We start from the raw sequence: 25,945 nt of genomic DNA, 5'->3' as shown, positions 1-25,945 counted from the left end.
AAACTTAATATTTATTTTTGTGATGTTGAATTGCTCATTGTCACTGATGACTCAAACTTCTCTCCTCCACTAGTCTCTGATCAAACTCTGGGAGTCTATGTCCACTCAAGCATTCCTTCCATCACCCCCCCTGCCTTCTGACATGCTGACATATACGGAGCTCGTGTTGGATGATCAAGGTCAGCTGGTCCACATGAATAGGCTTCCAGGAGGAAATGAGGCAAGTAGCTGAATCCCCTTCCCCCTTTCCTTAATCTCTGTGACCACTAGTAGCAGCTTTCCATGGAGCTGGTCATTAAATAGCATTAATTTAGATCCTGCATTAATTTAGGTGCTACATAGGTAGCATAGTAGTCTTGCTGGTAGAGAATATTGACTAGATATCAAGGAATTATTAGTTTTTTAGGTGTGATAATATTTTTTAAATGGTGTTAACAATTTTGCTTTCTAAAAAAGAATGATGTTTTCTGTTGGACATAACCTATTTAAAATAGTTACAGGTGAAATGATCCAATGTCGAAGATTTGCTTCAGAGTAATGGTGGGGTGAGCGTGGGACTATAGATGAAACAAGATTGTTCATGAGTTGTTAATCAAAGCTAGATGATATATCCATCGGAGTAGACCGTTTTCTCTATTCTTGTATATACTTGAAATTTTGAGATTTGTCTATAATAAAAAGTTAAAATGTTGTTTTGCTTGATGTTTTTTTCTTATTTGAATACTTACATACTAGTATACCTTTTTTGGCATGTTTTCTGTGCTCAGGTAATTTGATCTGGTGCTATTAATGATCATGGTATATATATTCTTAAAGAGGCTCAACCAGAACCAGAGATTTAAACATAAAAGAAAGTAGCAGAAGCCCATTTCTGGTAGTTGTCTAAGAATGCATTTTCTGGCATTGGAATCCTCTCTTTTATGGTGCACTGTTAATAATGATATAAAGTCATATTCTACCCTTTGGCCTATGTCCTCCTCTTCCTGATTTTAACTATGCTTTCAATGTATAGTTACAACCGAAATAACAAAAATAATACACCTAAAAAGAGATAGGTTTTTATTTCAACCTTAGATAGAATCCCTAGATAAATCTCATTCTTTAGAAAGAGTAATCTTTACCTGGGTATTCTCCATAAACAGGCTGGGTAGACCTTTGGAGGTGATATGTGGTATTTTCCATTTTGTGCAGTATCTTCTTCAAAATCTGTTACTGTATATACAAGGTGTGTGCTGTTTCAGTAAGTACACCGGTGGATGCCAAAAGTAGATGAATTGGTATTAAGATGGATGCAAGCATTGGACCAGATGGAGAATGTCAGACTATAGGAGTTCTTCTAATCTAATGCCTCAACAAATAGCAAAGGCAAGAGGTGAAGGAGGAAAGATGCATAGAATTTTGACAAGAATAGATACATACTCGTTAATACACAAAGTTGAAGCAGAGGTTTGTGCCACGGTGTAGCATCTATGTAGTGAGCCCCTCAACAGCAAAGAAAAGCTTCATTGTGCTAGACTTAAATTCTGATTCATTCAACAGTGTAGTCTTTAGGAATGGAAGGCACCCTTGTGAACATGGGGCTGAGAGAAAAACGGTTTAACTAATGTAATTAACACAAAAAAATGAGATTTTTGGCCACGTGAAAGCTAGCAGTACTGCTGTGTGAAACCTCTTGCCATGATCTTTCTCTTCTGCTTTCTCTCTGCTCTCATTCTGTGTTTGAGCGAATGGAGACTGGGGGAATAGTGAAGTCCCAGAGGGACAGAGCTCTGTTCTTGCTGAAATTACAAGCACAGAGCTGCCTGGGCATGAACATGTAGTGTTTACTCTGCCAGTATGAATACAAATAGTCTTATTATACGGGACTCTGTACCCAAAGACCACACACACACACACACACACACACACACACACGAATAAAAAAAAAAAATTAAAGGTTTTTTTTAACCCTTTTAAGACCCAACAAACCTGGGTGCAAAAGGGATGTCTTAAACAGCCGCAGAGTACTACCATTATGAGCAGTAGAGTCGGTACAGGGGCCATATGTTTTCCTTTGCCCAGTGCTTTAATAATCTTGAAATCAAGAAATCTAATGGTATTTGAATTTTATTTTTTGTATTTATTTTATTATTATTTTTTATTTTGCTTTTTATCAGTTCTCACTTTCTTCTTGTTCTACTCTTTTCCCTCCTTAGTTGCCTATTTTCTTTGTTCTTTTCCTTTTCTTCAAATGATTGACTAGGATTGAGGTGGAGTTGTTGGCTTGCTGTTTCTGAGTCTGAGCTCGGGAGGAGTGAGACTGATGTTCTTTTGTGAGCAGTTAGTGACTAATGCCTGGGGTGGCTGGTGAAGTCAGTCAGTAGCTGTAGCTAGATTATAGGGCATTGCGCACCAGGAATGAGGTTGGGGTATTAGTATCAAACTCCGTTACCAATAGCTTGAACGTACAATGGTGCATGTCCACTGAGAAACTGACCAATCTAAAGATGGAGTTTCAGCACTCAGAACTCTGAGGGACAGCTGTGCCTAAGAGATGACGAGGTGTCAGTGGGATGTATTTCCTCATGCTGAGCCCAGTTTTATCAGAGCAAGTTGACTTTCACCTATTGCAGGTTAATTTTCTTTGTCCAAAGAGACAAGTTTGTCATGAATCTGGCACTCTCCCTATTACCCCAAGAGTGATGTGAAGGGAAAGAAAAGAGCTCATGCTGATGAGATTTGGAGCAAATCTGTCCTGTCCCAAAGAGAATGGGCATCTGAACAGAGCCTTGAGAAATAGTTTTATTAAAAAAGGAATAAAAAATTGACCCGTTAATGTTCTGAGAGCCAAGGCTCCATGTAAATGCATTGATGCTACATAGACATTAAATCATCATAATGTGGTGTTCTCCAAAGGTGACGGCTCTACCAGGTCATCATTGTGGGTGATACTGCATTACCTTGAAGGATTGGAGTTTCTGGGTTTAAAAGCTAGCACATGGATATAAGGAATGAAGGTAAAACAAGAGCTTCCTGCGGAGTTTCCCCATGAATCGAGATGCTTTTCCCCATAATCAAACGCAGAAAACCTGTACTTATAAGACCATCGACTGTATGGGTGGCCGGCTTTCTTCCCTGTTTTTTTTCCCCCCAGGACAGTAAATAGGTAAAATGGTGATGGGACCAGGACTTGGAACAATTCAGTTCCATTTAGTTTTAGGTAACTTGTTTGCCATTTGAGAAAGAATATTGGCTGTTTCAGCAGAGATGTGACCTGCATTTTGAACATTGTACCCATGTTAAAAGCAGAAGAAAGCGATTTTCTGATGTGGTGTTAGCCACTTTCTCCTCTCTGTTTTCCTAGTTGTCCCTTCCCCATCAAGAAAGGTGTAACTGAAGGCATGCCACCTTATTCATGATGGAAGTATGGGAGAACACATTTTTCTCATTGTCAGGTTTGAATGGCATTGCATTTAGTATGAATTTAGAGTAGGAATAAAAGAGATGTAGACCAAATCTGTGAACTGTGTTACTTGCAAATAGCTCCAAAGATGAGTTGTCTAGGGTTTTTTGTTAATAGTTTCAAGTAAAGATGAAAATTGTGGAAAATGTGATTGCGACATAGACTAAACTTATTTCAGTTCTAGCGGCTATGATGCTACAGTGATGGGTACCATATGTAAATACACAGCTAGATGAATGTGTACTGTTGAGCCTGGTTACAGAGGAAATGCAGCTAACCAACAGTTCTACGTTTACTGCTTCTCAGTTTTGGGGGAATTGTTTTCATTTTCCTGCCAGTTTGCTAACCTGTTTTGATCATTTGGTGGAAGCTGTAATTGCAGGTGGGAACATCTTGAGTAACAGTTCACAATCTACTGCAGCTGCGTTTCACGCTAAATCCTGTTATTAAAAGGCTCAGGCTAAGATCAAGCCAAGGGTGGTAACAGACTTGACAGAGAACAACTTAACTTTGCCTGGTGTAGGACAAAGAAAACACTAGCCTTCTTGAGACCACTTTTTTTGTTGTTATTGTTCTGAAATGTTATTAGCATTCTTTTATTATATTTCCTTTAACTGCTCTGTGAACTAGATCATGAATCTCTAATTGGGCAGTGATGAAAGACATGATAGGCAACTTTTGTAGCACTTTTGGTGTGGACAGAAAGTAGGACCCTGTTTTCCTTACTCTTTCAGCACGTGGGCTTTTTAACAACATAGACCCTCCCTCTCATCTCTCCTGTCATAATGAGAAACTGAGATGAGAACATTCTCTGTTTAGAAGCAGCTATAATAATTAGGTACAGGGTGTGTATTCCAAAAAAGGATCAGTAATGAAGGACTGGAATTCTTGCATGGCATTAAATTTTTTCCTTAAAATTTTTCTGGGAGATAAGCATATTCCAAATTGAATGCAATCTGATGATCACCTTTGCACGCACTACCACACTTAAGAATTGTAGTCACTGCAAGGCTTCATTTCTTCAGATGGGCACTAGGTGTCAGGGTTTTTCCTTCTCAGCACCTTGGCATTTAGACAAGCCTCTGGAATTGCCCTGTTTGGTGAGGCAGATCCAGTGGTATCCAAACCCCTTTTTTTTTCAGTTGGTATGGTGGGCTTTGCCTGGTGTTCCTCCAGTATGCAATTGCATTTTTAACTCTTGGGCAGAGATCAGGTGAACCTTACTATATCGTGCTCTACACATTTTTACAGGAAACGTTTTTTTAGGAAGAGGATGATTGAGGAAAAAATAGTGTAGATTAAAGTTTAAAGACTGGTTGCCATCGTGACTGGTATCTTTTATGCTCTTGGGGTGGAAGGGTAGGGATGGTGGGAATTAGGAATTTAGTTCTAGAACTGCCCAGCCTTGCCCATAGTTAATTGTTGGCAACATTTTGATGTTCAGCTTCAGCAAGGTGTAAGTGTCTGTAATTTTTTATCATAAAATATTTCAAAATTATAGAAAAATATGGAGAGTGATATGACAAAAACCCCTGCATCTACTGACTGCTTAAATAGAGCTTATCGTTTTGACACTGCTCCTCACTTTTATGTTGTTATAATCCTTTGAAATCTCTAATTGGAGTATAAAAACAAAAAAAATTTTAGGAGTTAGTAGGGAAAGAAGTTGGTAAGCTTATAGAAGCCTAAAAGATTGGAAGAAATTAATTAGTAGATCCATTTTGACAATTCTTAGGCTGGACCTCTAAACCCAAAGGACCTCTTTTTTTAATTTTTTTTTTTTAAAGATTTTATTTATTTATTTGACAGGGAGACAGCGAGAGGGGGAACACAAGCAGGGGGAATGTGAGAGGGAGAAGCAGGCTTCCCACTGAGCAGGGAGCCCAATGTGGGGCTCGATCCCAGGAACCTGGGATCATGACCTGAGCCAAAGGCAGACAGCTTAATGGCTGAGCCACCCAGGCGCCCCCCCAAAGGACCTCTTATTTTAGAAAAAACACCATAACCCTCTGCCTGAATTCACTTGGTTGACGTTTTCTGTGCTCTCAAAGGAATTGTTTGGGTTGTCCTGGGCTCAGATTCTAGTGGAACCTGTTATGCTTTGAAACTCTGACTGGAGAAGAGTGTGTATGTTTGTGGGCTTGAGTCCATTTCTCATGCACAAGAACCCAAATATTTTTCTAATTTAACATTAGACTTCTGTATATTGTTTTACTCGATTTAACCTCAGAATAGCTCCATGAATGTGAAGCTAATTTGGATGTATTTTACTGTGCTTTTGTTTCATTCTTTTGAAATCAGTTTACCTTTTCATGCTGGGTGTAGAAATTGAGTCCATGTCAATCTTTTAGATATGTGTTGGAAAAGAGGCATATTTGTATTGCAATATGCTGAAGGTGAGCTTTGAAATAGACCTGAAGAAGACAGATCTGAAAAACAGAACCGTGGTCTGTGCACTGATTGTTCAAGTTATAAAAAGAGACTAATGGTCCTTGCCACCAATCTATCCCTGAAGATGGGGAAATGTTTGTAAGTGCTTGGAGATCCTCAGCAGAAAAGTAACACACACCACTGATTATATGTAAACATGCATAATTTGTGCTTGTCTTATTTTTCATCAAGGGCTTCAAAAAAAGAAACCCCAGTCTTGAATCCTTTTAGGCTTAACAAGATAGGAATTTCAAGTATAGAAAAAGACGGGTTATGAAATATGTGGTTAAGATAGTTTTATTTAAAATTACTCTTTTATCCTCTAAGTGAGCATGTTTGGTTATGAGTCTTTGTCTAAAATGATCCTCACAACCAGAGTTGAGCCCCTCATTAGAAAAATATTGAGGCTAATTTTGAAAGATAGGTCTTCCTGCCACGGAATTACTTCTAATGAATTTCTAACACTGTTCTTTTGGGATGCATATACTTTGCTTTTTTTTTTTCCCTTCAAATTTTTATTTAAATTCTAGTTAGTTAACATAGAGTGTAATGTTATTTTCAGGTGTAGAATTAATCATTTACATACAACACTCAGTGCTCACGACAAGTGCCCTCCTTAATCCCCATCACCTATTTACTTTGCATGTAACTTTTCTCAGAATTCCTTCTGAGCGACTACTATTGATATTGGAGATTTTTCAACAGGTGGATTAGTTCCTTTGACTCTTTTCATTATTAGCAAACAGAGGCCCAATGAACTTGAATGACTGGAAATCCTAATGCATCCATTGGCCGACTACAGAATTTGTGGAGGGCTCCTCAGTCCCCTTCAAAAGTCAGTCCTAGAGATAGCCTTTAAACAAAAGAATGTACTTGCCAGCATTTTTGTACACCTTAAGTTTTAAGATTTTACTGAAAAAGGATGTGATATAGTACCCTATGTCAAGAAACTTTACAGCTCCAACTAAAGGCAATAATGAACATCAGGACAGCAACAGATGGCTCCAGAGGATGAGGTGTAGCGTGAAGCATCAGAGTTCAGCATTCGTTTATATGATTAATGGGCAAGGCTTCCTGAACTGTAGTAGGCCAACTTGCTTAATTTCCATATCATCCAATTATTCCTATGCCCCATTTCTCAAATACCACTGGCTTGTATGTGCTCTATTGCATGTTTTTTAAAAAAATTGGTCTGTTTACTAAAAGCATTGTGTGTATATGCATAAAATTACTGTGGTTTCATGTTTATAAATATTGCGGGGAGAGATAATTCCCTTGTTCAAAATTATTGTTTCTAATCTTCAGTAATATTTTCAAGACATTACCTCTGGGATGAAATTTTTTTGCTCCAAAAATGGTATTTTTCTTACCCTTTTATCGCTTTTTGGAAAGGTTGAGGTAAGTTTGTTCAGCCATTTTTGAATTATCCAAGCATGAAAAAGAGTTTTTCAGCTGTTAAGAAAATTGTTTTCAGCTCTTTTATGTGATTCATACAACACTAGGCAACGGAATATGATATCCAGCAGATAATACAATATGGAAAGGCATTAACATTTTTTCAGCATGGTTTTTCTGAATGGCACAAATTATGTCAAATATCGTATTGCCTTGTGGTTTAAAAAGGCACATTTTAACACCCATACAATATTTTTCACCATTCCATCAGATAATGTTTTTTTCATGAGATTCTAATACGAGTTAATATTGTAATTATTTTTTGATAGTATCTAACTAAAAGTGAAGATTTAATATTCCACACAAGATACAAAAGGGGAAGAGGTTGGGGTGCTTGCATGGTGCAGTCAGTTAAGCATCTGACTCTTGGTTTCAGCTCAGGTTATGATCTCAAGGTTGTGAGATCGAGCCCTACGTCGGGCTCCGTGCTCAGCACGGAATCTGCTTGGGAATCTCTCTTCTCTCCCTTTGCCCCTCCTGCTCGTGCTTGCTTGCGTGTACATTCTCTTTCTCAAATAAGTAAATAAATAAATCTTTAAAAGGAGGAGGTAACACTTTATTATGTATCTATAAAGGATTTTTCATTCAGATTTTTTCACTGAGTCTTGGTTTCCCATCTTCATGATGCAGATAATGCTTAGGTCCATTTCAGCTCTAACGCTCTAGAATTCTTTGTATTGCTGCTCCTGGGCCTTGCAGGATGGTCCTCTTCCTGGCATTAGCGGTAGTAAAACAATAGCTATGGGAGGGTTTGCCAGAAAATTTCAACTTTTAGACTTTTAGCATGGAAAATAAAGCTTTAACGTATCAGCCACAGTCTAACCTATATCTAAGTCCACACAGAAAAATATTATTACAGCTGAACTCAAAGTGAGGAGATATAAGAAAGGCAACCATGGCAAAGATAATTCTTTTACTGCTTCCCACAGCATAGCTACAGTTGATGGATGCTTCTTACATTCTTAAAAACATAGTCCTGTCCTGTTTTGCCCCTTAGCTTTCCCCTCAAATTTATTGGTTGAGCTTAATATTAGTATTTTGTTTTGTAGTAACAGCAGCTTTTGAAAGTGTGCGTGCGTGTGTGCGCTTGCGTGCGTGTGTGTGCGTGTGTGCAATTGCACATTCTCTTCACACTGATAGTACAATTAATGTTGATGTCAATTTTGGTGTTAATTTTGGGTCATGATTAGTGTTGACACTTCGTGTCAGACTAATGGCATTTATGGGCACCATCAGAATAAATGTTAATATTGTCATGTTTTTAGTATCTGTTATAGTAACATTAAAGCAAGTTCCTCCCAGGAGAAAAAATACATGTATGGATAGATAGATAATGCCTTTCTGTGTTGCTGGTGTTACTCAGCGAGAAAATGACATCTCAGGGCAGAATCCTAATCACTGTTTGGAGCATCAGAAATAATGATCACCTCTGATCGGGGGTTGTGAATAAATCATTCGGTTTGATTTTCACATCCTGTCCAGTGATACTTTTCAAACCAAATGTGTTTCTACAGGAAAATAATGGTCCCACTTCTTATGGAAATACTGTGGCACAAATCATTTTACCCACATAAAAACAGTTAAATAAGACTGTTCTCTTCTGCTTGCTTTCTCCTCCCCATTCCCTCCTCCCACACTTGCATGTGTTTATTCCAGAATCAGACTATGACCAAAGAAATATTTTCTTCCTTAGAACTTGCATAAAGCAGATATTTATTTCTGCTCATCCTTTGCTTATTCACATTAACTCTTTTGATCCTCTTCCCTTTTTTCATTTTAATTAGTTTAGGTTGATAACCCTAAACCTAAGAAACCTGCTATTCGGAGTATCCTGTTATCAAAAATCATCTGAAATTACAGATTTTTAAATGATTTATGGCTATATTAATGAAAACATAATTGGCAGGAAGCGGCTGGAACCACTCGGTAAGTCAGTGGTCAGGAAAGAAGCTTGTGCGCTACCTGGGCCCCGGAGCCCGAGTCTGAACCTTCTTAGGCCATAAACTCACCCACTGTGGCATACGCTCTCAGGCTGCAGCCCTCAGTCCTGGTTTCACCTCCATCAAAGCACTGGAGGGAGAGAGAAGCTGGAGCAAGGGGATTCAGTGGTGGAATTTCCTTTGGTTATTATTTTTCAGTTAATGTACTAGGCATCTTGGGCTTAGTTGAAATCAGTGAATGTCACATTCCTAATACATTGTCACACTTGTGTATATATGCTTTTATAGTGATTGCAGAATTTTCAATATAAAGTCTCCATTGTATGTATAATATAGATAGACCCATCTGTATAAAGTAATTTGACTGAAAAACTTACAGTGTCCTAATTAAATAGGGGGAGAATATGACTGTCTTCTGAAGTAATGACCCAATCCTCTGAGACAAAGCTATTCTTAGGTAGCATATTTTGAACCATTTCTCCTGAATGTTGTGACCTTTTTTTTTTTTCTTCCCTCTTTCTCTCTCTCTGTCTCTAAATCTAACAAGGGCAGGGGGAAGCGTTTCTCAACCTACTTCTCATCATCAGACAGAAAGTATTTTGCATTCAGAAACCATTTCCAGTATCAAATTCAATTTTGTCAAGTGATTAGTTGAGTTTGGTAGAGAATAATTTAAAAACACAAAGCTGGAAATGGCCATGGTGCTTCTGCACTGGAGGAGAGCGGTTGCTATCCTCAAGTTGCAAGCCCTCTTCCAATGACTATGCATCACAAGGTGGATTATTGTGTTACATGTCTTTGCAGCTGTTAACAGACCTGCATCTGTTGACACCATGTGTTCCTATCCCAGGCTGCTAGAAGAAATAGGGGAGTGGGTGAATTGATACCTTGTCTGCCTATCAGTGCGAACGTCCTTTTATGTACATATGTTTGTAAAGCTCTTTAGCCCCCTTCAAGATGAAAGGCTCTGTATAAATATAAGCTTTCGATTTTAGTACATGTTTGTAATACATGTGGTACAGTCCTAAATATGTATTTAGCTGATAGGCACTGTTCTTGTCTATTGTACAAATATTGACTTTAAAAGTATAAATATGTATTTAACCATCAGACCAGAAAAACACTGAAGCAGTTACTTCTCAGGTAGAGATATTAATATTGTATAAACCTATATATGCATATGTTTACATTCTACTACATCATTGCAGAGCATTTCTTTTTTAAAAATGAAATGATAGCCCCAACAAACTAAGGCAGTTCTTGATATTCTCCCTTCGAGGTGAGTCTTGATTTTTAATTTTCATGCGTTTCACTCTCTCCTAACTTCATATAAATATGATCTGTCACGGTAAGACTAAAATGTAGAGTCAGCTTTTGTAAAGTATGAGAAATCCTTAGGCTGGGGAGATACTTTTCCCTTAAAAAAATTTTTTTTATTATGGTACGCTAAAGTAGAGACAATAATATAAGTTTTCACGTACCTGTCACTCAGTGAAGAGCTATTTGGTAGTCTTTTCTTAGTTCCTTTTAAAACAAATCGCACTGACATCTGGAAGCCTGGAGAATCTGAAGAATAAGGAAAAACTTGAGAATAAAATGTAGTAGTAAGACCCACTACTGTGACCGAATAAAGGGGATGTCTCATGAAAAAAAAAAACAAAAAACAAACTTAAATCACATTGACAATTTTATAAACACATTAAGGAGAATTTAGAAAATAGAAAAAAAAACCCACACAATCCCATCATTCTAAAAATAATTATCATCCCATTTTGCTATTTTTTTTGTTGTTGTTGTTCCCCCCTCCTCCCAACACGCCTGTAGATACAGTGTTGTAACACTTACTGTGCACTTACTATGTGCCAGGTACTGTTCTAAGGCTTACCATGGATTTAATCCTTACAACAGACTTTATAGAAGAGGTTATTATTACCCCATTTTACTGATGAGGAAGCTGAGGCACATAGAGGTCAGTAACTTACTTCAGTGGCTAGAAAACTGACTGAATCTCTATTCTGTCAGAGTCAGATTCTATTAGATTCACATTCTCCAAATCTGGCTTCTGAGTCTCTGTCCTTAACCACCACACTGTTTTGCATCTCATAGTTATTATGGTATACAGACAAGTTTGTTATACCACTTCTTCAAATTTAGTATATCATGGGCATTTTAATATGCTATTTGTGGTCTTCATAGCCATCATTTTGTAAGGCTGTACAGAATACTAATGATGACCTTATTAGCCAGTTTACTTCCCTCCAAAAGAAGGAAAAGTTTTTATCATGACATTTATTTTTTAACTGTTTATCTTAAAATATTTTAGATTTATAGAAAAGTTACAAAGATAGTACAGAGAGTTCCCATATACCTAATGTTAACATCTTACATTATTCTTGTTACTCAAATAATCTTTTATGTAGGCTGAAAGAGGTGTGTTAAAATATATCTAAATAAAACCATTGATTTTTCTAATGTTGACATTTTGTATAACCATGGTATAATTATCAAAACTTAGAACTAACATTGGTACAATACTAGTAAGTAAAATACAGACTTTGTTTTGGATTTCACCAGTTTTTCTACAACTGTCCTTTTTCTGTTCCAGAATACCACATTGAATTTAGGTGTCAATGACATTTATGTTTGTGTTATAATTGATGTTCATCTTTCTATATTGTTTCTGCTAACTGCAGTGGCACTAGTCTGGAATATGCTTCCTTAATTTCTCTAGTAAAGGAAATTATGTGAACTGTATTTTTAAAAAATAAACGTACTAGCTATAAGGACAAGTTACTTAATTCCTCTATACCTTAGTTTTCTCAAGGCAATAATAACAGTTGCTTCTGAATTAATAATTTGAGAACTTTTTATAATTGGAAAAATTGAGACTATATGAAGTTAAGTGATTGGTTCAAGATTATATAGCTAGAATAAAGCTGAGATTTGGATCAAGGTAGGATGATATTCCCCAGACTAACCTCTTAACTATTGTCAGTATTTGTCCATATTTAGTATAGTACAGCTTGTGATAGATGTTCAATTAATGGTAGCTATTATTCTTGTTATTTTTTAAAAAATAAAATAGTTGAATGATGTTTAGGACTGTTATTCTGTGATCCCTAGAGATAAGTCATAGACAGTGTTCTAGCCCTTGGTGTTGACTATTTTCCAAGAATCATTTAAAAAATGAAATGACTATGGAACCAGCAAATATTTATTACTCCCATATTATCTGTTGGGATCCTGCTAGGCACTGGAGGAGATGATATAATGGTTTAGGCTGGCAAGCTAAAAACGGTCCTAAGCAATATATGATTAATTATTGAATGAATTCTCTACATGAAGGTCTTAGTAGGAGATCGGAGAAGAAAGGGGTCACTTGAGGCTAGGTACAGCTTTACTGAGGAAATGGAATTTGAATGAATCTTTTTGGAATGGGTTAAGATTTGGATACGCTGAGAGGAGAGAAAGGGGCAAATTTTGTATGTTGAAGTTAATATAATAGATTGCCATTTGGAGTAATTGATTCATCAAACCCATAGACATTGTTAGTTTTGTATGTGTGGGGACATTGAAGCTCAATAAAGTTATTTTTCCAAGGTCACACAATTAGCAAGTGATAGGGCCTAGATATGGATCGAAGTTAGTTTGACTCCAAAGCCCATCTTCTCCATTATGTGCCCTATTGTTCAATTAGCAATAAAATCTAAATTTCAGTATAAGTTGAGCAATAGATGCCTTCTTGGATGTTTATCCATATGCTCACTCAAAACTTAATCTCTTCTGGTAGGGAGTCTGACTATACAAAGGCTGGGATAGCACTCTCCATTCTGTAATGGTACTTTTTAAAGAAGGAGGGAGGTGGTCGATGAGGAACACACTTTGGAAAGACATTGATAAAGAGTAGTGTGTTCTTGGTGCTGCTGTGTTGACACCTAATTAGAAGTCAATATTGCAAGCATAATGACCTAGCCAATTGCTGAACTGACTGCCCAAGTGACACAGTTAGAGTCCCCAGGTAATAACAAAAGATAAGAGTATTATTTGCCTGCCCAGTGCCACACAGACAAGATGTTTGCATTAGCATGCAAATGCTGAAGTAGATTCGTCAAGGCTTGTCTCTAAGCTACTTCTAGCCTAGGTGGCTAAGGTTAATATATCATAAAATTTGGTGTAAAACCCAATCTTCCTAACTACAAATGCATTTAGAGGAAATAGCTTTTCCTTCCTGAAAAACAAGAGATGTTAGGTTAGAGGGCCACGTGAGAAAGCAGGTGTAAAATATTTCTCCCCACACAGGCATTATATTAGCCAGCTTCTTAAAAACCATGACCAAAGTTATCCCGATATTTGCAGTTTCTCCGTGCTATATTTTGGAAGATCTGTTTCTCCTTCCTTTCTGTGTCTTTAATGAGCAGATAGAGTAATACCTTATCTCGGAAGGTGATTGGATTTTTTTCTGTGTATTATATCCATTTTGATTTGTATTTGGCCAATGGTATGATATATTAAATAGCTTATATTTATCTGTGGGTGTTTCATATATATATTTCTTAATTCTGAGAATCACAAATAGCTGTGTGGAAAGCTTCAACCAGCCTGATTACAGTGGATGTGCAATTGGATTGAGGAATGTGTACTCAGAGCTTATGATCACTGGCCCGGTTGAGTCTGGGTGATGCATGTGGCTTTCCAGGGATGCTGCTATTTACATCTGTTAATGGCCCTTCTTGATGGCCGGCTCCCCAATGAGGTGATATGCAGCAGCCTGGGGATGAGGGACCAAGGCTGCAGATGTGGCTGGGCTCCATTAGGCAGGACCAGGAATGATCATCTGGTAGGCTTTGTGTTTGGGAGCAAGTGGAGGGGGTGGGAGTGTGGGGGGCGGGGGAGACAGAAAAATGGGAAAAAAAAAAGAATGGAAAACATTACTTATCTGGGTATAGGGAAACAGACAGGCAGGCATGAAAAACTGCAGCTGTAACTGGGGTATGAGTGAATAGAAAAGAAATGGAACTAGCAAATAAACAAGTAGAAGGACTGACTAGATCTCATATAGAAGGGGATTAAAAGAAGAGAGGACTGGGAGGGTTTGGGAAGAGACATGTCACCCCTGCCTTTTGAGTCAATATCATTTGTGTGGCTGGTCAGATGCTACTGAACAGAGAGTAGAGATTTACATATATCGTTCCTTGCGTGCTTTGGTTTTCTGGTGCTGGGAGAAAGTGTCAAGAGATGCTCCCAAGGATGCGGTGTTGAGCTCTAGTGAATTCTTGCAGAAATGGAAGATACCTAAAGCAAGCCAGTAAAGAACGCTGCTATTACTCCTGTCAAATGCTAGAGAACAGTAAAAGGATCCAGGATCACAAAAGTGCTATAGTTCATGGCAGGTCATTCTCTTGTTGCTCTCCTCACATGTGTAAGAAGTTTTTCAGAAAGACTCTCACAGAAGATGGACCTTAGTGTCTTAGTAGATAGGGTAGTAAATTAGGGAGTTTGGGATTTAATTCCCTGCACCATGGCATTCTTCCACATGTATCCTGAGTGCATTTAAACTTTGGTTTTTCCATCTTTAAGCAGATTGAAACAACTGTGAAATACATAGTAAACCAACTATTCTCACCATAACCTAGAGAAGTGTGCTAGAATGTTTGTTTTAGCTTCCCACAGGAAACTTGGCTCTTCAGCACTAAATATCTTTACATGAAGGCTGTGTCTAAGGTATAGTCTGATACATTCAGGGAACCTGAAAAAAAATTCTGCATGTAAGAAGCTTCTATTTATTTGTTTCTCTATGCCTTTGCAGATTGGCATGGTAGCTTGGAAAATGACCCTTAAAAGTCCTGAATACCCAGAAGGCCGAGATATCATTGTTATTGGCAATGACATCACATACCGAATTGGGTCCTTTGGGCCCCAGGAGGATTTGCTGTTTCTCAGAGCTTCTGAGCTTGCCAGGGCAGAGGGTATCCCACGCATCTTTGTAGCAGCCAACAGTGGAGCAAGAATTGGACTGGCAGAGGAAATTCGTCATATGTTTCACGTGGCCTGGGTAGATCCTGAGGATCCTTACAAGGTACAGACTAAGCAAAGATAAAACTTCAAGACAATACATGGTTGTATGTGTGTGCGCATGCACGTGTGTGTCCACACGAATAAATAGGTTGGGGGAAAGGTAGAGGTTTAAGTTCAAAAGTCAGGACTTACAGTGAGCCATAACCATGTTGGAGACAAATTGTCTCTCAGTATATTCACCTAGTTTTTTTTCCTCCAGCTTTGAAATAGATTGCTGTTTTCTTGGGTTGAACACAAGAGGAAATAGATATGCATTCAGCGTGAGACATGCTAAGCCAGAAATATCTATCTTTAAACTATTCCACTGTGGCTTCCAGAACTTATGGTCAGTCATTTACAAAAGCCCTTATATCCTCAGCTTCTTCTCTGATTGTTCTCTACTTGAAATCTGCCTGTCCTCTAAAGACCCTGCTTTCCCTATAGCCCTCTTAAAGAGTGACTGATATCTCTCTTCTCTCTTTCCCTGTCCCACTGAGCCTGGAGAGGCAAGAGTGTCTTCTTTGTGCCTCATCACTGCTTCCAGACCCTTCTGCCACACTGTTCTCTCTGAAAACGCCCATCTTCGAATCTCATGCCATCAGACTGTGCTAAACCACCACTTACTAGAGTGGTCCCCACCTCTTTGGTCACTCCTCCTCATTCTTTGCATGTTTTAGTTGCCGGCACATTGTCACTTGCTCCAATACAACGAGCCCTGTTACAATTCTTGGTGACTTCTATATCCATGTAGATGATCCATCCCATAATCCAGCCTCTTAAATCCTTGACTTTCTGTCCTCCGCCCCAGCTCAGCCTCTTCTTCCCCATGATCTTAATTTCAACCATCCCTTTCTTTGCCTCCATCCTCCTTACATCCTCAGCTTACATTCTATGGTCAATAATAGGTTAATCATTATAATCGTATTATAATCACCACCTTCCCTACACCCTCAACTCTCTTTGCTTCTCTCCTCATTCTCCTTACTCTTTTTTTTTTTCTTTAAAGATTTTATTTACTTATTTGAGAGAGAGAGAGCATGAGAGGGGGGAGTGTCTGAGGGAGAAGCAGACTCCCCGCTAAGCAGGGAGCCCGATGCGGGACTCGATCCCAGGATTCCAGGATCATGACCTGAGCCGAAGGCAGTCGCTTAACCAACTGAGCCATGCAGGCGCCCTGCTTACTCTGTCTCTTTACAAAAACCTTGTTTAAATCCAATATTCTCCATTTACTCACATATGTGAACCAGCATAGCTGGATGCTGATAGAGAAAAATATCCAGTGCTATAGACTGGTCTTACTTTAAATTCATTTATGAACCTCCCAAATGACAATTTCACATCTTCTCCTCTCTCCGTAAACTTCCAAAACCCTCTTGCCCCATCATCCCTCTTAGCTGACAACCTTGCTCCCCAATTCACTGAGGAATTGGAACAAGAAGAGGGCATTCATAAGCTCCCACATATCTGCATCTGTGCCTTTATTCTCTGCATCTCCCCTGTACTTTGGATGAACAGTCCCTGCTCCAATCTAAGGCCAGTCACTCTTATCCGCTTAACCCTTTCCTTCTTGCATCCTCATTTTTTCCCTCTACTAAATCTACCCCGTTACCTCACAAATAGCACTCCATTCACTATCCTTATTGACAGCAAAGCTTCTTAAAAGCATTGTCTTCTTGCTATCTCCAGATACTCTCCTCCCATTCCTTTGGAACCCACTTCAGTTAGGCTTGCACCCTCACCAGCCCACTGAAGCTGCTTTGTCAGGGTCACCATGGATTCCATACTGTGAAAGTCTGTCACGACTCTCAGTCTTCATCTGAGTGTCTCAGCAGCCTTTGACACAGTTGGTCACTCCTTCATCCTTGAAATACTTTCTCCTCTTGGCTTCTAGGCCCCAGAGTCTCCTTTTATCTTCCTAAGTGCTCCTTCTCAGTTTCCTTCACTGAGACATCTTTTAAATGTAAGAGTGTTTCAGGGGATGATAGAAATATTCTATATTTTGATTGTGGGGGTGATTTCCCAAGTATCCACATTCGTCAGAACTCATCACACTACAGTACTTAAAATCAGTGAATTTTATTGCATGTAAATTACGCTTCAATAGAATTCATATTAAAAGTGTATGGAAATTGTTAGTGACTGTGTTTCTTTTTGGGGTGATGGAAATGCCCTAGAATCAGAGAATGGTGATGGTTGCACAACATCAGAATATAAGAAAAACTACTGAATTATTCATTTTAAAATGACCAGTTTTGGGGTGCTTGGCTGGCTCAGTTAGTGGAGCATGCGACTCTTGATCTCAGGGTCGTGAGTTCAAGCCCCACATTAGGCATAGAGCTTACTTAAAAAAATATGTCCAGTTTTATGTTACATGAATTTTAACCCAAGGCCCTACATAGCTTGGCCTTCCAATACCACCCTCCCTCATTTCTTGCTGCAGACAGTCTCACTCCACACTGGCTCCACAGGCCTGCTTACTTTTTCTGGAACTGCATGAGGCACACTCATGCCTCCACACTTCTGCACCTACAGTTCCTTCTGCCTAGAATTCCACCCCCCACCCTCCCCACCCTGTCCTGATATCATCATGTTTTGTTTCCTTCTCTTCTTCAAGGCCTTACTCAAATGCCACTTTCAGTGAAGTCTTCCCTGGACTTTTGTTTCTACAAGTTCAACTCTTGGAATGCTCTTTTTTCTTTTCCTTAAACGCTATTCTCATTAATATTATATGTCTTATTTATTTGTGTTTTTTCCATCTCTTTCACTAGAACATAATAAGTTCCATAAGGCTGGGAAATTTTGTCTGTTTTGTTCATTCCTGTTTTTCCAGTGTCTAGAACACTTGCCCATAAGAGGCACTCAGTAAATACGTGGTGACTGACCTACTAATGACCCTGAACACTACAAGGTTCTTGTCATAAGTCATAGAAATTCAGTGACAGATTCATGTCTCTTGCATGTTGTGCTCACTGTGGGACAAATTCATTGAGTTAAACATTGGCATAATTTCTCACAGTATTTAAAACGTTTTCTGCTGCTTGCTTACTTTTTTTTTTTTTTGACTGTGTGACTAATTCACTTAAGTTCAACACATATATCCTATAAACCTACTTTGTGAGTGTGTGTATAAATAATTACAAAAAGTTAGTATAATTTTTTAAATGTAAATAGGAATTACAAGTTGTTTATTGAAAACAGCAAAAGGCATGAATTCAGTGTTCACTGATGATTATCACTGCATAGAGTTCTGATTTTAATATTGCCTTCCCAGTTTTATGATCCTTTCAATTATCTCTTACCCATTTATATTTTGATGGTACTATGGATTTGAGAAAGTAAAGAATAGTACTCCAAACAGTTCTTTTATTTTGTGTTGATATCTTTAATAGAGGTGTCACAAAAGATCAGAAAATGACCCTTTAAACCAGATGAAAATGAAATGGATGGAATATTCTTGCAGTTGTAGCTACAAGATACCTTGTTTCAAGGACAGTCAGTGACTGGAGAAATAGGCACCTCCCTCTTTCAAAGGAGAACTGTCTATGCTGGTATTCCATTAGACAGTAACTCTAAGAAGCGATGTGGCAATTTAAAGCTAGCTTTGGGACAAGCTGTGTTATGCATGCTCTGTGGTGTCTTCTGGTTATGTGCTGATAGCAAATAATGAGTTAGAAACTATTTGTGCTCCACAGGGATACAAATATTTATATCTGACCCCTCAGGATTATAAGAGAGTCAGTGCTCTCAACTCTGTCCATTGTGAACATGTAGAGGATGAAGGAGAATCCAGGTAAGTATATATGTAGTAGAATAATTTGGCTATGGATTAAAGATAGGAGAGTATGATCATTTCTTCCTCACTGTGCCGCTGATGATGACCTTGAAGAGCAATGAAGATTGCTTGTTACATAATCTGCAAGTCTTAGGTTTGTATCATAGGTCTACCACTAATTAGCTGAAGACCTTATTGATTGAGGTTTTTAAAGTTTTTTTATTATTTGAGAGAGAGAGAGTGTGTGAGAGGAGGGAGGGGCAGAGGGAGAAGCAGACTCCCTGCCGAGCAGGGAGCCCGATGTGGGATTCGATCCCGGGACTCCAGGATCATGACCTGAGCCGAAGGCAGTCACTTAACGAACTGAGCCACCCAGGTGCCCCGATTGATTGAGGTTTTTAAATTATGTTTATAATATTTATTCATTTTAGAAAAGTTGGAACATGTGAATAATTATGAAGAATAAATAAAAACCAGCTACAATCCTACCGAGAGAGAACAATTTTTTTTAAAGATTTATTTATTATTTCAGAGAAAGAGAGAGGGTGCAAGTTCAAGCAGGGGGAGGGCAGAAGGAGAGAGAGAGAGAGAAAATCTCCAGCAGACTCCCCGCTGAGCAGAGTCCCACATGGGGCTCGGTCTCACGACCCTGATGTCATGATCTGAGCTGAAATCAAGAGTCGGACTCTTAACCAACTGAGCCACCCAGGTGCCCCGAGAGATCACAATTATTAATGTATATTATATTCTTGCTGTCTTTTCTGTATATATATGCCTTCTTTCTACATAATCAGAATCATAATAGAAAAACTCTTTTGTAATTTGTTCTTTTCACTAAAAACTATTTTGGGGGGAATTTTGTATATTCTTAAAATATTATATGAGAATATGATATTTAATGGCTTCATAGTAATTTATCATAATAAATATTTTATTTTGAACTTTCAGACTATTTGCACTATTTACTGCTATATTCCTGGGCTAAATGTTTTTTTTATAAAAACTTTTAGGAATATCTCTCATTATTCCCTTTGGGCTAATTTCTAAAAGTGGAATTACTGGCCAAAAATATGTCTATTTTAAAGATATTTTTGATAAATTCAAATTGCCCTCCCAAGTCTGCACTCCCAGCAGCAATATGTGATAGTATGTTCTTCCCCTTTAATTTTTCTCCACCCTTGCCAATATTGATTATTGTCAATTAATAAAAGAAGATTAAAACAGCAATTATTTTAACTGGTACTTTTGAATACTAGTGAGGTTGAACATTTTTACAATCTATCTGCAAGTATTTTCCAGATTGCTAATCAACTACTCCAATACCATTTATTGAATAATGCATGCTGTCCTCACTTTTATAATAATCTCAACTCAATTACTAGGCTTTGTATTGGTTTTTTTGTGCTGTCTGTTCTTGAGCTAATGCCACATTATTTTAACGGGACAGATTTCCCCACATTCTTAATTTTTTCCCCCATGTTTTATTAGCTATTTTTATCTTTTTCTTTAGATTCATTTTTTTAATTACCAAAAACTTTCCATAATGATTTGATTCAACTTACATCTATAAATTAATGTAGGAAGATCTGACATTTCATAATATTAACTCTTCCCAGCAAGAAACATGGAACATGCTTTTCCATTTATTCAGGTGCATCTTTTAAAGTCTTGTGATTTTCTTCATATAGGTTATGCCAGAAGTTCCCATTCTTTCTTGATTCATAACACCCTTGCTGTCTCAGTAATGTTTTCATAGCACCTTTGGGCTAAAAGTTATACCCAATATTTCTGTTTATTAAGTAGTCAGACCCAAACAACTTCATAAGTATTTATACTCTAACAGTAATTATTTGGGAATTATCATATACATAAATGGAAAGGTTTTTTTTTTATTTTTAAATAATTACAATTAAGCAATTAAGTAATTTTACTTACTAATGGGATATCTCCATCTATACGAAATCTCAAGACTTAGATTCAGCTTGGATGTCGCCACCCTTGTTTCTTGTTCTGCATTGATTTTTGTACAGAACTTGTTTTTTGTTTTTTTGTTGTTGTTTTTTTTTTTCCACAGAAACTGAAAACCCAGCTTTGCAAAGATAGGACATTGTCAAAAGGAATGTAGTATTATCTAATGTTTAATTATGAACTACCTAAATCTAGTAGTTCATGTGGAATCCAACAGATGTTCCATATCAGAGTGTTCCCTCTCAGATATTTAAAATATCCCGCAGCGGGCGCCTGGGTGGCTCAGTTGGTTAAGCGACTGCCGTCGGCTCAGGTCATGATCCTGGAGTCCCGGGATCGAGTCCCGCATCGGGCTCCCTGCTCGGCAGGGAGTCTGCTTCTCCCGCTGACCCTCCCCCCTCTCATGCTCTCTCTATCTCATTCTCTCTCAAATAAATGAATAAAATCTTTAAAAATAAAATAAAATAAAATAAAATATCCCGCAGTGCCCCTCGCAGTTCACCGTGACACCAGAGGCACCATGTGGGTATAATGGGATTTTTGTCGTTTTTTAAATGTTTATTCCTAAATATTTTTCTTGCTATTCTGAATGGGATTCCCCCTCCCCATATTTTTTAACACTTTATTTTTAAAAGCTATTGATTTTGTGGGGCGCCTGGGTGTCTCAGTAAGTTAAGCATCTGCCTTCAGCTCAGGTCATGATCCCGGGGTCCCAGGATCAAGCCCCACATCGGGCTCGCCATCAGCAGGGAGTCTGCTTCTCCCTCTACCCTCCCCCGTCTCGTGCTCTCTGTCTCTCAAATAAATAAATAAATTCTATTTTTAAAGAAAAAGCTATTGATTTTGCATATTGCTTTTCTTAAAGCAAAACATTTTTCTTCTCTCAGCTACAGTTTCCTCATCTGTAAAATGAAGATCAAGTGAATTAATATATGTAAAGTCCTTAGCACAGCACTGAGTACATAGTAAGCAGTCAAAAATCCTGGCCACTATTATCTGTAATAATGGAGAGGATATTACCTACTATACTGGATTGCTGTGAGGATCAAAAATCATAATGTATTTATGAATGTTTTGTTAATTGTATTACACTACACAAAGATTTTTATTACAAATAACATAAAATTTAGTACTACTTCAAACAAAGATAGTCTTAATGGTAGAAGACTCAGATCATAGAGCAGAAAATGGGAAATTTGTATTCTTTTTCATGTAATACAAAGGGAGAAGATGTCACTTAACAAGTCATGAATACTGAAGCGGTATGTAGTCCTTAGGAGGGAAAAGATCTGCTTTGCAGGGAAGGCTGACTGGACCTGAGTGTTCGTGACTACATGGCATGTGAGCCTTCCAGAAAGGACACATTAAGCCCCCCTCCAATTACTGTGGCCCTTTAACCCCTTAAGGGAGATTAGCTTTGCGTGCAACATAACTCTAGAATTTAGAGCCTAGATGCAGAGCAAAAGGAAGAATTGGAGAATTTCTGGGAGAGGCTAAAAATAGAAAGACAAGGGAATCTGGGAAGCAAAGATGCAAAGCCAGAGACCAAGGGCAAGGACAAAGGGAAGGAATGGGTGGAAGGTTAGAAGTAAAGAAAGAAGGGAACAGAGAAATATGAGGGCAAAAAAGTAGTTTAAGAGCCACCATGGGATATTTATTTATTATTTCAGTGTATTAAACCATGCCCAGTGCCAAGCTTTCTGGGTACACACAGAACAGTAAATAATACACGCCCATCTCTACTTCCAACTTTGTATTTTTCCTTTCTTTTATTAGTTGCATTCCCCATCTCCCACTTCCCATTATCAGCTATCACTCCTAAATTCCCTGCCAAGAAGACAGATGAGTGGCTCCCACTGGATCCACAGGATGCTTTCTGGACAATTTGGCCAGTATTTCATTTCCACACACATTCCATTTGCCCCTCCAGAACACTAGAGCCAGGACCGCTCCTGTAGGCACGTGATATTTACGAAAGAGCAGGAATGGGCATGTACTATTTTGATCTTACCCTTAGTCCTGTCTTGGAAAGAGAAAGGATTTTTTGACTTGAGAAATTGGGCTGAGCATTCTCACTTGGCCTCTGAATTTTTTGTTTTATTATTCCTTTGTAACATTTATCTAAAATTGTTGACTTAATGGCTGTTGCTGATTATAGAGAGATCTACATTGACCCCACTTTTAAGAAACTTGTCCTAGAAAGTAAGAGAGGGCATCTAAAATCGGAGCGCCATATATGTGTCAAGCCCTTTCTTTGTTGCTTTAATTTAACTCTCATGTCAACCCTTAGAGGTAGACATTATCTCCATTTTACAGAAGTTACTATTATCCCCAGAGTTACATGGCTGCATGTGTCAGAGCAGGGATTTAAGCCTGTCTGCTTCATTTCAGAGTTTCCTCTTTCTGCTATACTATATTGCTTCCAGCAAAAATAGGCACCAAGCTAAGGAGGAAAGATAAATGAATGAAAAGTATAAGAGTATACAGCACTGGCTTTAAATGAGCTTTCAGGATGCTTTTAGCAGCCTTTTAATGGTGATTGTTATTTTAATGGATTGTTACTCTTGGGTTTAACCTTTATAATTTGGCATGGCTGTATCCAATAGGTACAAGATAACTGATATTATTGGAAAGGAAGAGGGACTTGGAGCAGAGAACCTTCGAGGCTCTGGAATGATTGCTGGCGAATCCTCATTGGCCTATGATGAGATCATCACCATCAGCCTGGTAAATCTTAATGGAATATAACATTTTTGAAGAACTGACTGTGTGACTAGGAGTTATTTTTGTCCCATCTCTGTATTCAGTCCCAAATGAGAACATTTCTTAAAAATTATATATCTACAATTTGATTTCAACTGTGCATGATAATGTAAATAATTTAATTTCCCAGATAAGCCTAGCGCCTCATTTTAGCCTTTAGTTTAACTTATTTCTCTAAACAGAGCTGTAACAGCTTGAATTTCTTTTTGTACTACTTTCCTTGTTCTTACCTCTAGTGTAGATGCCAAGCATCTGTGAAACAGGCAAAAGTATAAGAGAAGTAAAGGGCCTGTGAACCTTTAAGTGTCTAATACTTGAATCATTCAGCGGTTTCTGTACCTTTTCTTTGACCAGGGAATTGTGGGGCTTAATATTATTTTTTTTTTTTAAAGATTTTATTTATTTATTTGACAGAGAGAGAGATAACGAGAGCAGGAACACAAGCAGGGGGAGTGGGAGGGGGAGAAGCAGGCTTCCCGCCGAGCAGGGAGCCCGATGCGGGACTCGATCCCAGGACCCTGGGATCATGACCTGAGCCGAAGGCAGACGCTTAACGACTGAGCCACCCAGGCGCCCGTGGGGCTTAATATTATTAATCAAACTTTGTAGAAAGCAATATTTTTTTCTGTTAATGTGTATTTTATACATCTGTGCCTTAGTTCTTACACTTTGGAAAGGACATAAATATGTGACATGTAGAATTTATTCTCTCTCTCTCTCTTTTTTTTAATTTATTCTTTTTGAAGGTTACATGCCGGGCCATTGGGATTGGGGCTTACCTTGTCCGGCTGGGACAGAGAACCATCCAGGTTGAAAATTCTCACTTAATTCTGACCGGAGCTGGGGCCCTCAATAAAGTAAGTTTCTAGGGTCTGGGAGAAGTATGTGAAGCTGTTTGAAGATGATTCTGAATTCTTAATTCAAGACCCTGATTAAGGAGAAGCCATTCAGGCCATGCCTCCCTCAATCTATTTCCCTCTCCCTCCATCTTTCCTGCCCATCGCCTTGCTTACCTATTCATTCATTCATTTGTTGTATTCAGCAAATATTTTGAGGACCTACTATGTGCCAGGCACTGTTCCAAGAAGCCCTGTGGATATGTTCATGAACAAACCATATAGAATCCTTGCTCTGAAGGGTTTACATTCTAGTGTCTTTCTAGAAAGACAGAGAATTAATTGAATGCTTTTTTTTTCTGCCCTCCTTCCCTTTCTCTCATTTATGAATAAGTGAAGAGATCTATTCCCAGATGCGGAGCTGTCTCTGAAACATCTTCTGAACGTGTTGACAATATCAAGTTTTAATGTTCTGAGAAATTTGTGAATGTACCTCTTAAAAAGGACACTTAACGGTGGTCCCTTGTACAGAGAGGAAGTAATTGGTAAACATTGAATGGAGAGATGGGTGGACAGATGCATGGATGGGTTGCTGGGAAAGAGTATGACAAAGATTTATCATCCCTTTAAAAGAAATTCTTGTACAAGATGCCTGGGTTGCTCAGTCGATTGGGTGTCTGACTCTTGATTTCAGTTCAGGTCATGATCTCGGGGTTGTGGAATCAAGCCCTGCGTCAGGCTCAGTGCTCAGTGGGGAGTCTGCTTGAGATTTCTCTCTCTCCCTCTGCCTCTACCCCTCTCCACCGTGCTCACCCTCTCTCTTTCTCTCTCTCTCTCAAATAAATCCTTAAAAAAGAAAGAAAGGAAGAAATTCTGTGCCTTTTCAATCTGAGCTCATAGGGGCTTTTCCAAAGGGGAAAAATAAAAAAAACAGTTGGTGAGGTCACTGCTTGTAAGAGTGAAAACTAAGAATACCTGGATATACAAAAAATGACGTAGTTCTGACTTCTCTGCAGACATAGGAAAATGATTTTCTCTCCAGAGCCAGGAATATGTAATAGTCTGGGACTGGCTGGCTGACCTTGTGCAACTCATATAACCTCTCACCTCCTCCGCTTTCTTTGTCAAAGGGGGATAATTACAAGCTTAAATGATGTGGTGGAGATCAAATGGGAAAACATAAGTAAAAGTACCTAGCACCTGGCATAAAGTGTTGGTCCTCATTACAACTTCAGTTCCCTTTTCTTCTCTTATACATGATTTGGTGATTTATCTTGAGTTATAT

The 25,945-nt window shown here is 38.4% G+C and overlaps 1 protein-coding gene across 1 annotated transcript in view; it reads left to right on the top strand.

Moving 5' to 3' along the window:
• ACACA (acetyl-CoA carboxylase alpha) overlaps positions 1-25,945 on the top strand; it is a 236,136-nt gene that overhangs the window by 143,590 nt on the left and 66,601 nt on the right. The window contains exons 41-45 of the mRNA XM_081805979.1: positions 74-220; positions 15,074-15,343; positions 19,014-19,111; positions 23,668-23,788; positions 24,571-24,681. Of these exons, the coding sequence (XP_081662105.1) occupies positions 74-220; positions 15,074-15,343; positions 19,014-19,111; positions 23,668-23,788; positions 24,571-24,681 (747 nt within the window). The remainder of the gene's footprint in view (positions 1-73; positions 221-15,073; positions 15,344-19,013; positions 19,112-23,667; positions 23,789-24,570; positions 24,682-25,945) is intronic.

This window comes from Leptonychotes weddellii, chromosome 15, assembly GCF_054177405.1.
Source record: "Leptonychotes weddellii isolate Sample4059 chromosome 15, ASM5417740v2, whole genome shotgun sequence".
Classification (NCBI taxonomy): Eukaryota; Metazoa; Chordata; class Mammalia; order Carnivora; family Phocidae; genus Leptonychotes; species Leptonychotes weddellii.
This window is presented reverse-complemented; position numbering and strand designations above follow the sequence as displayed.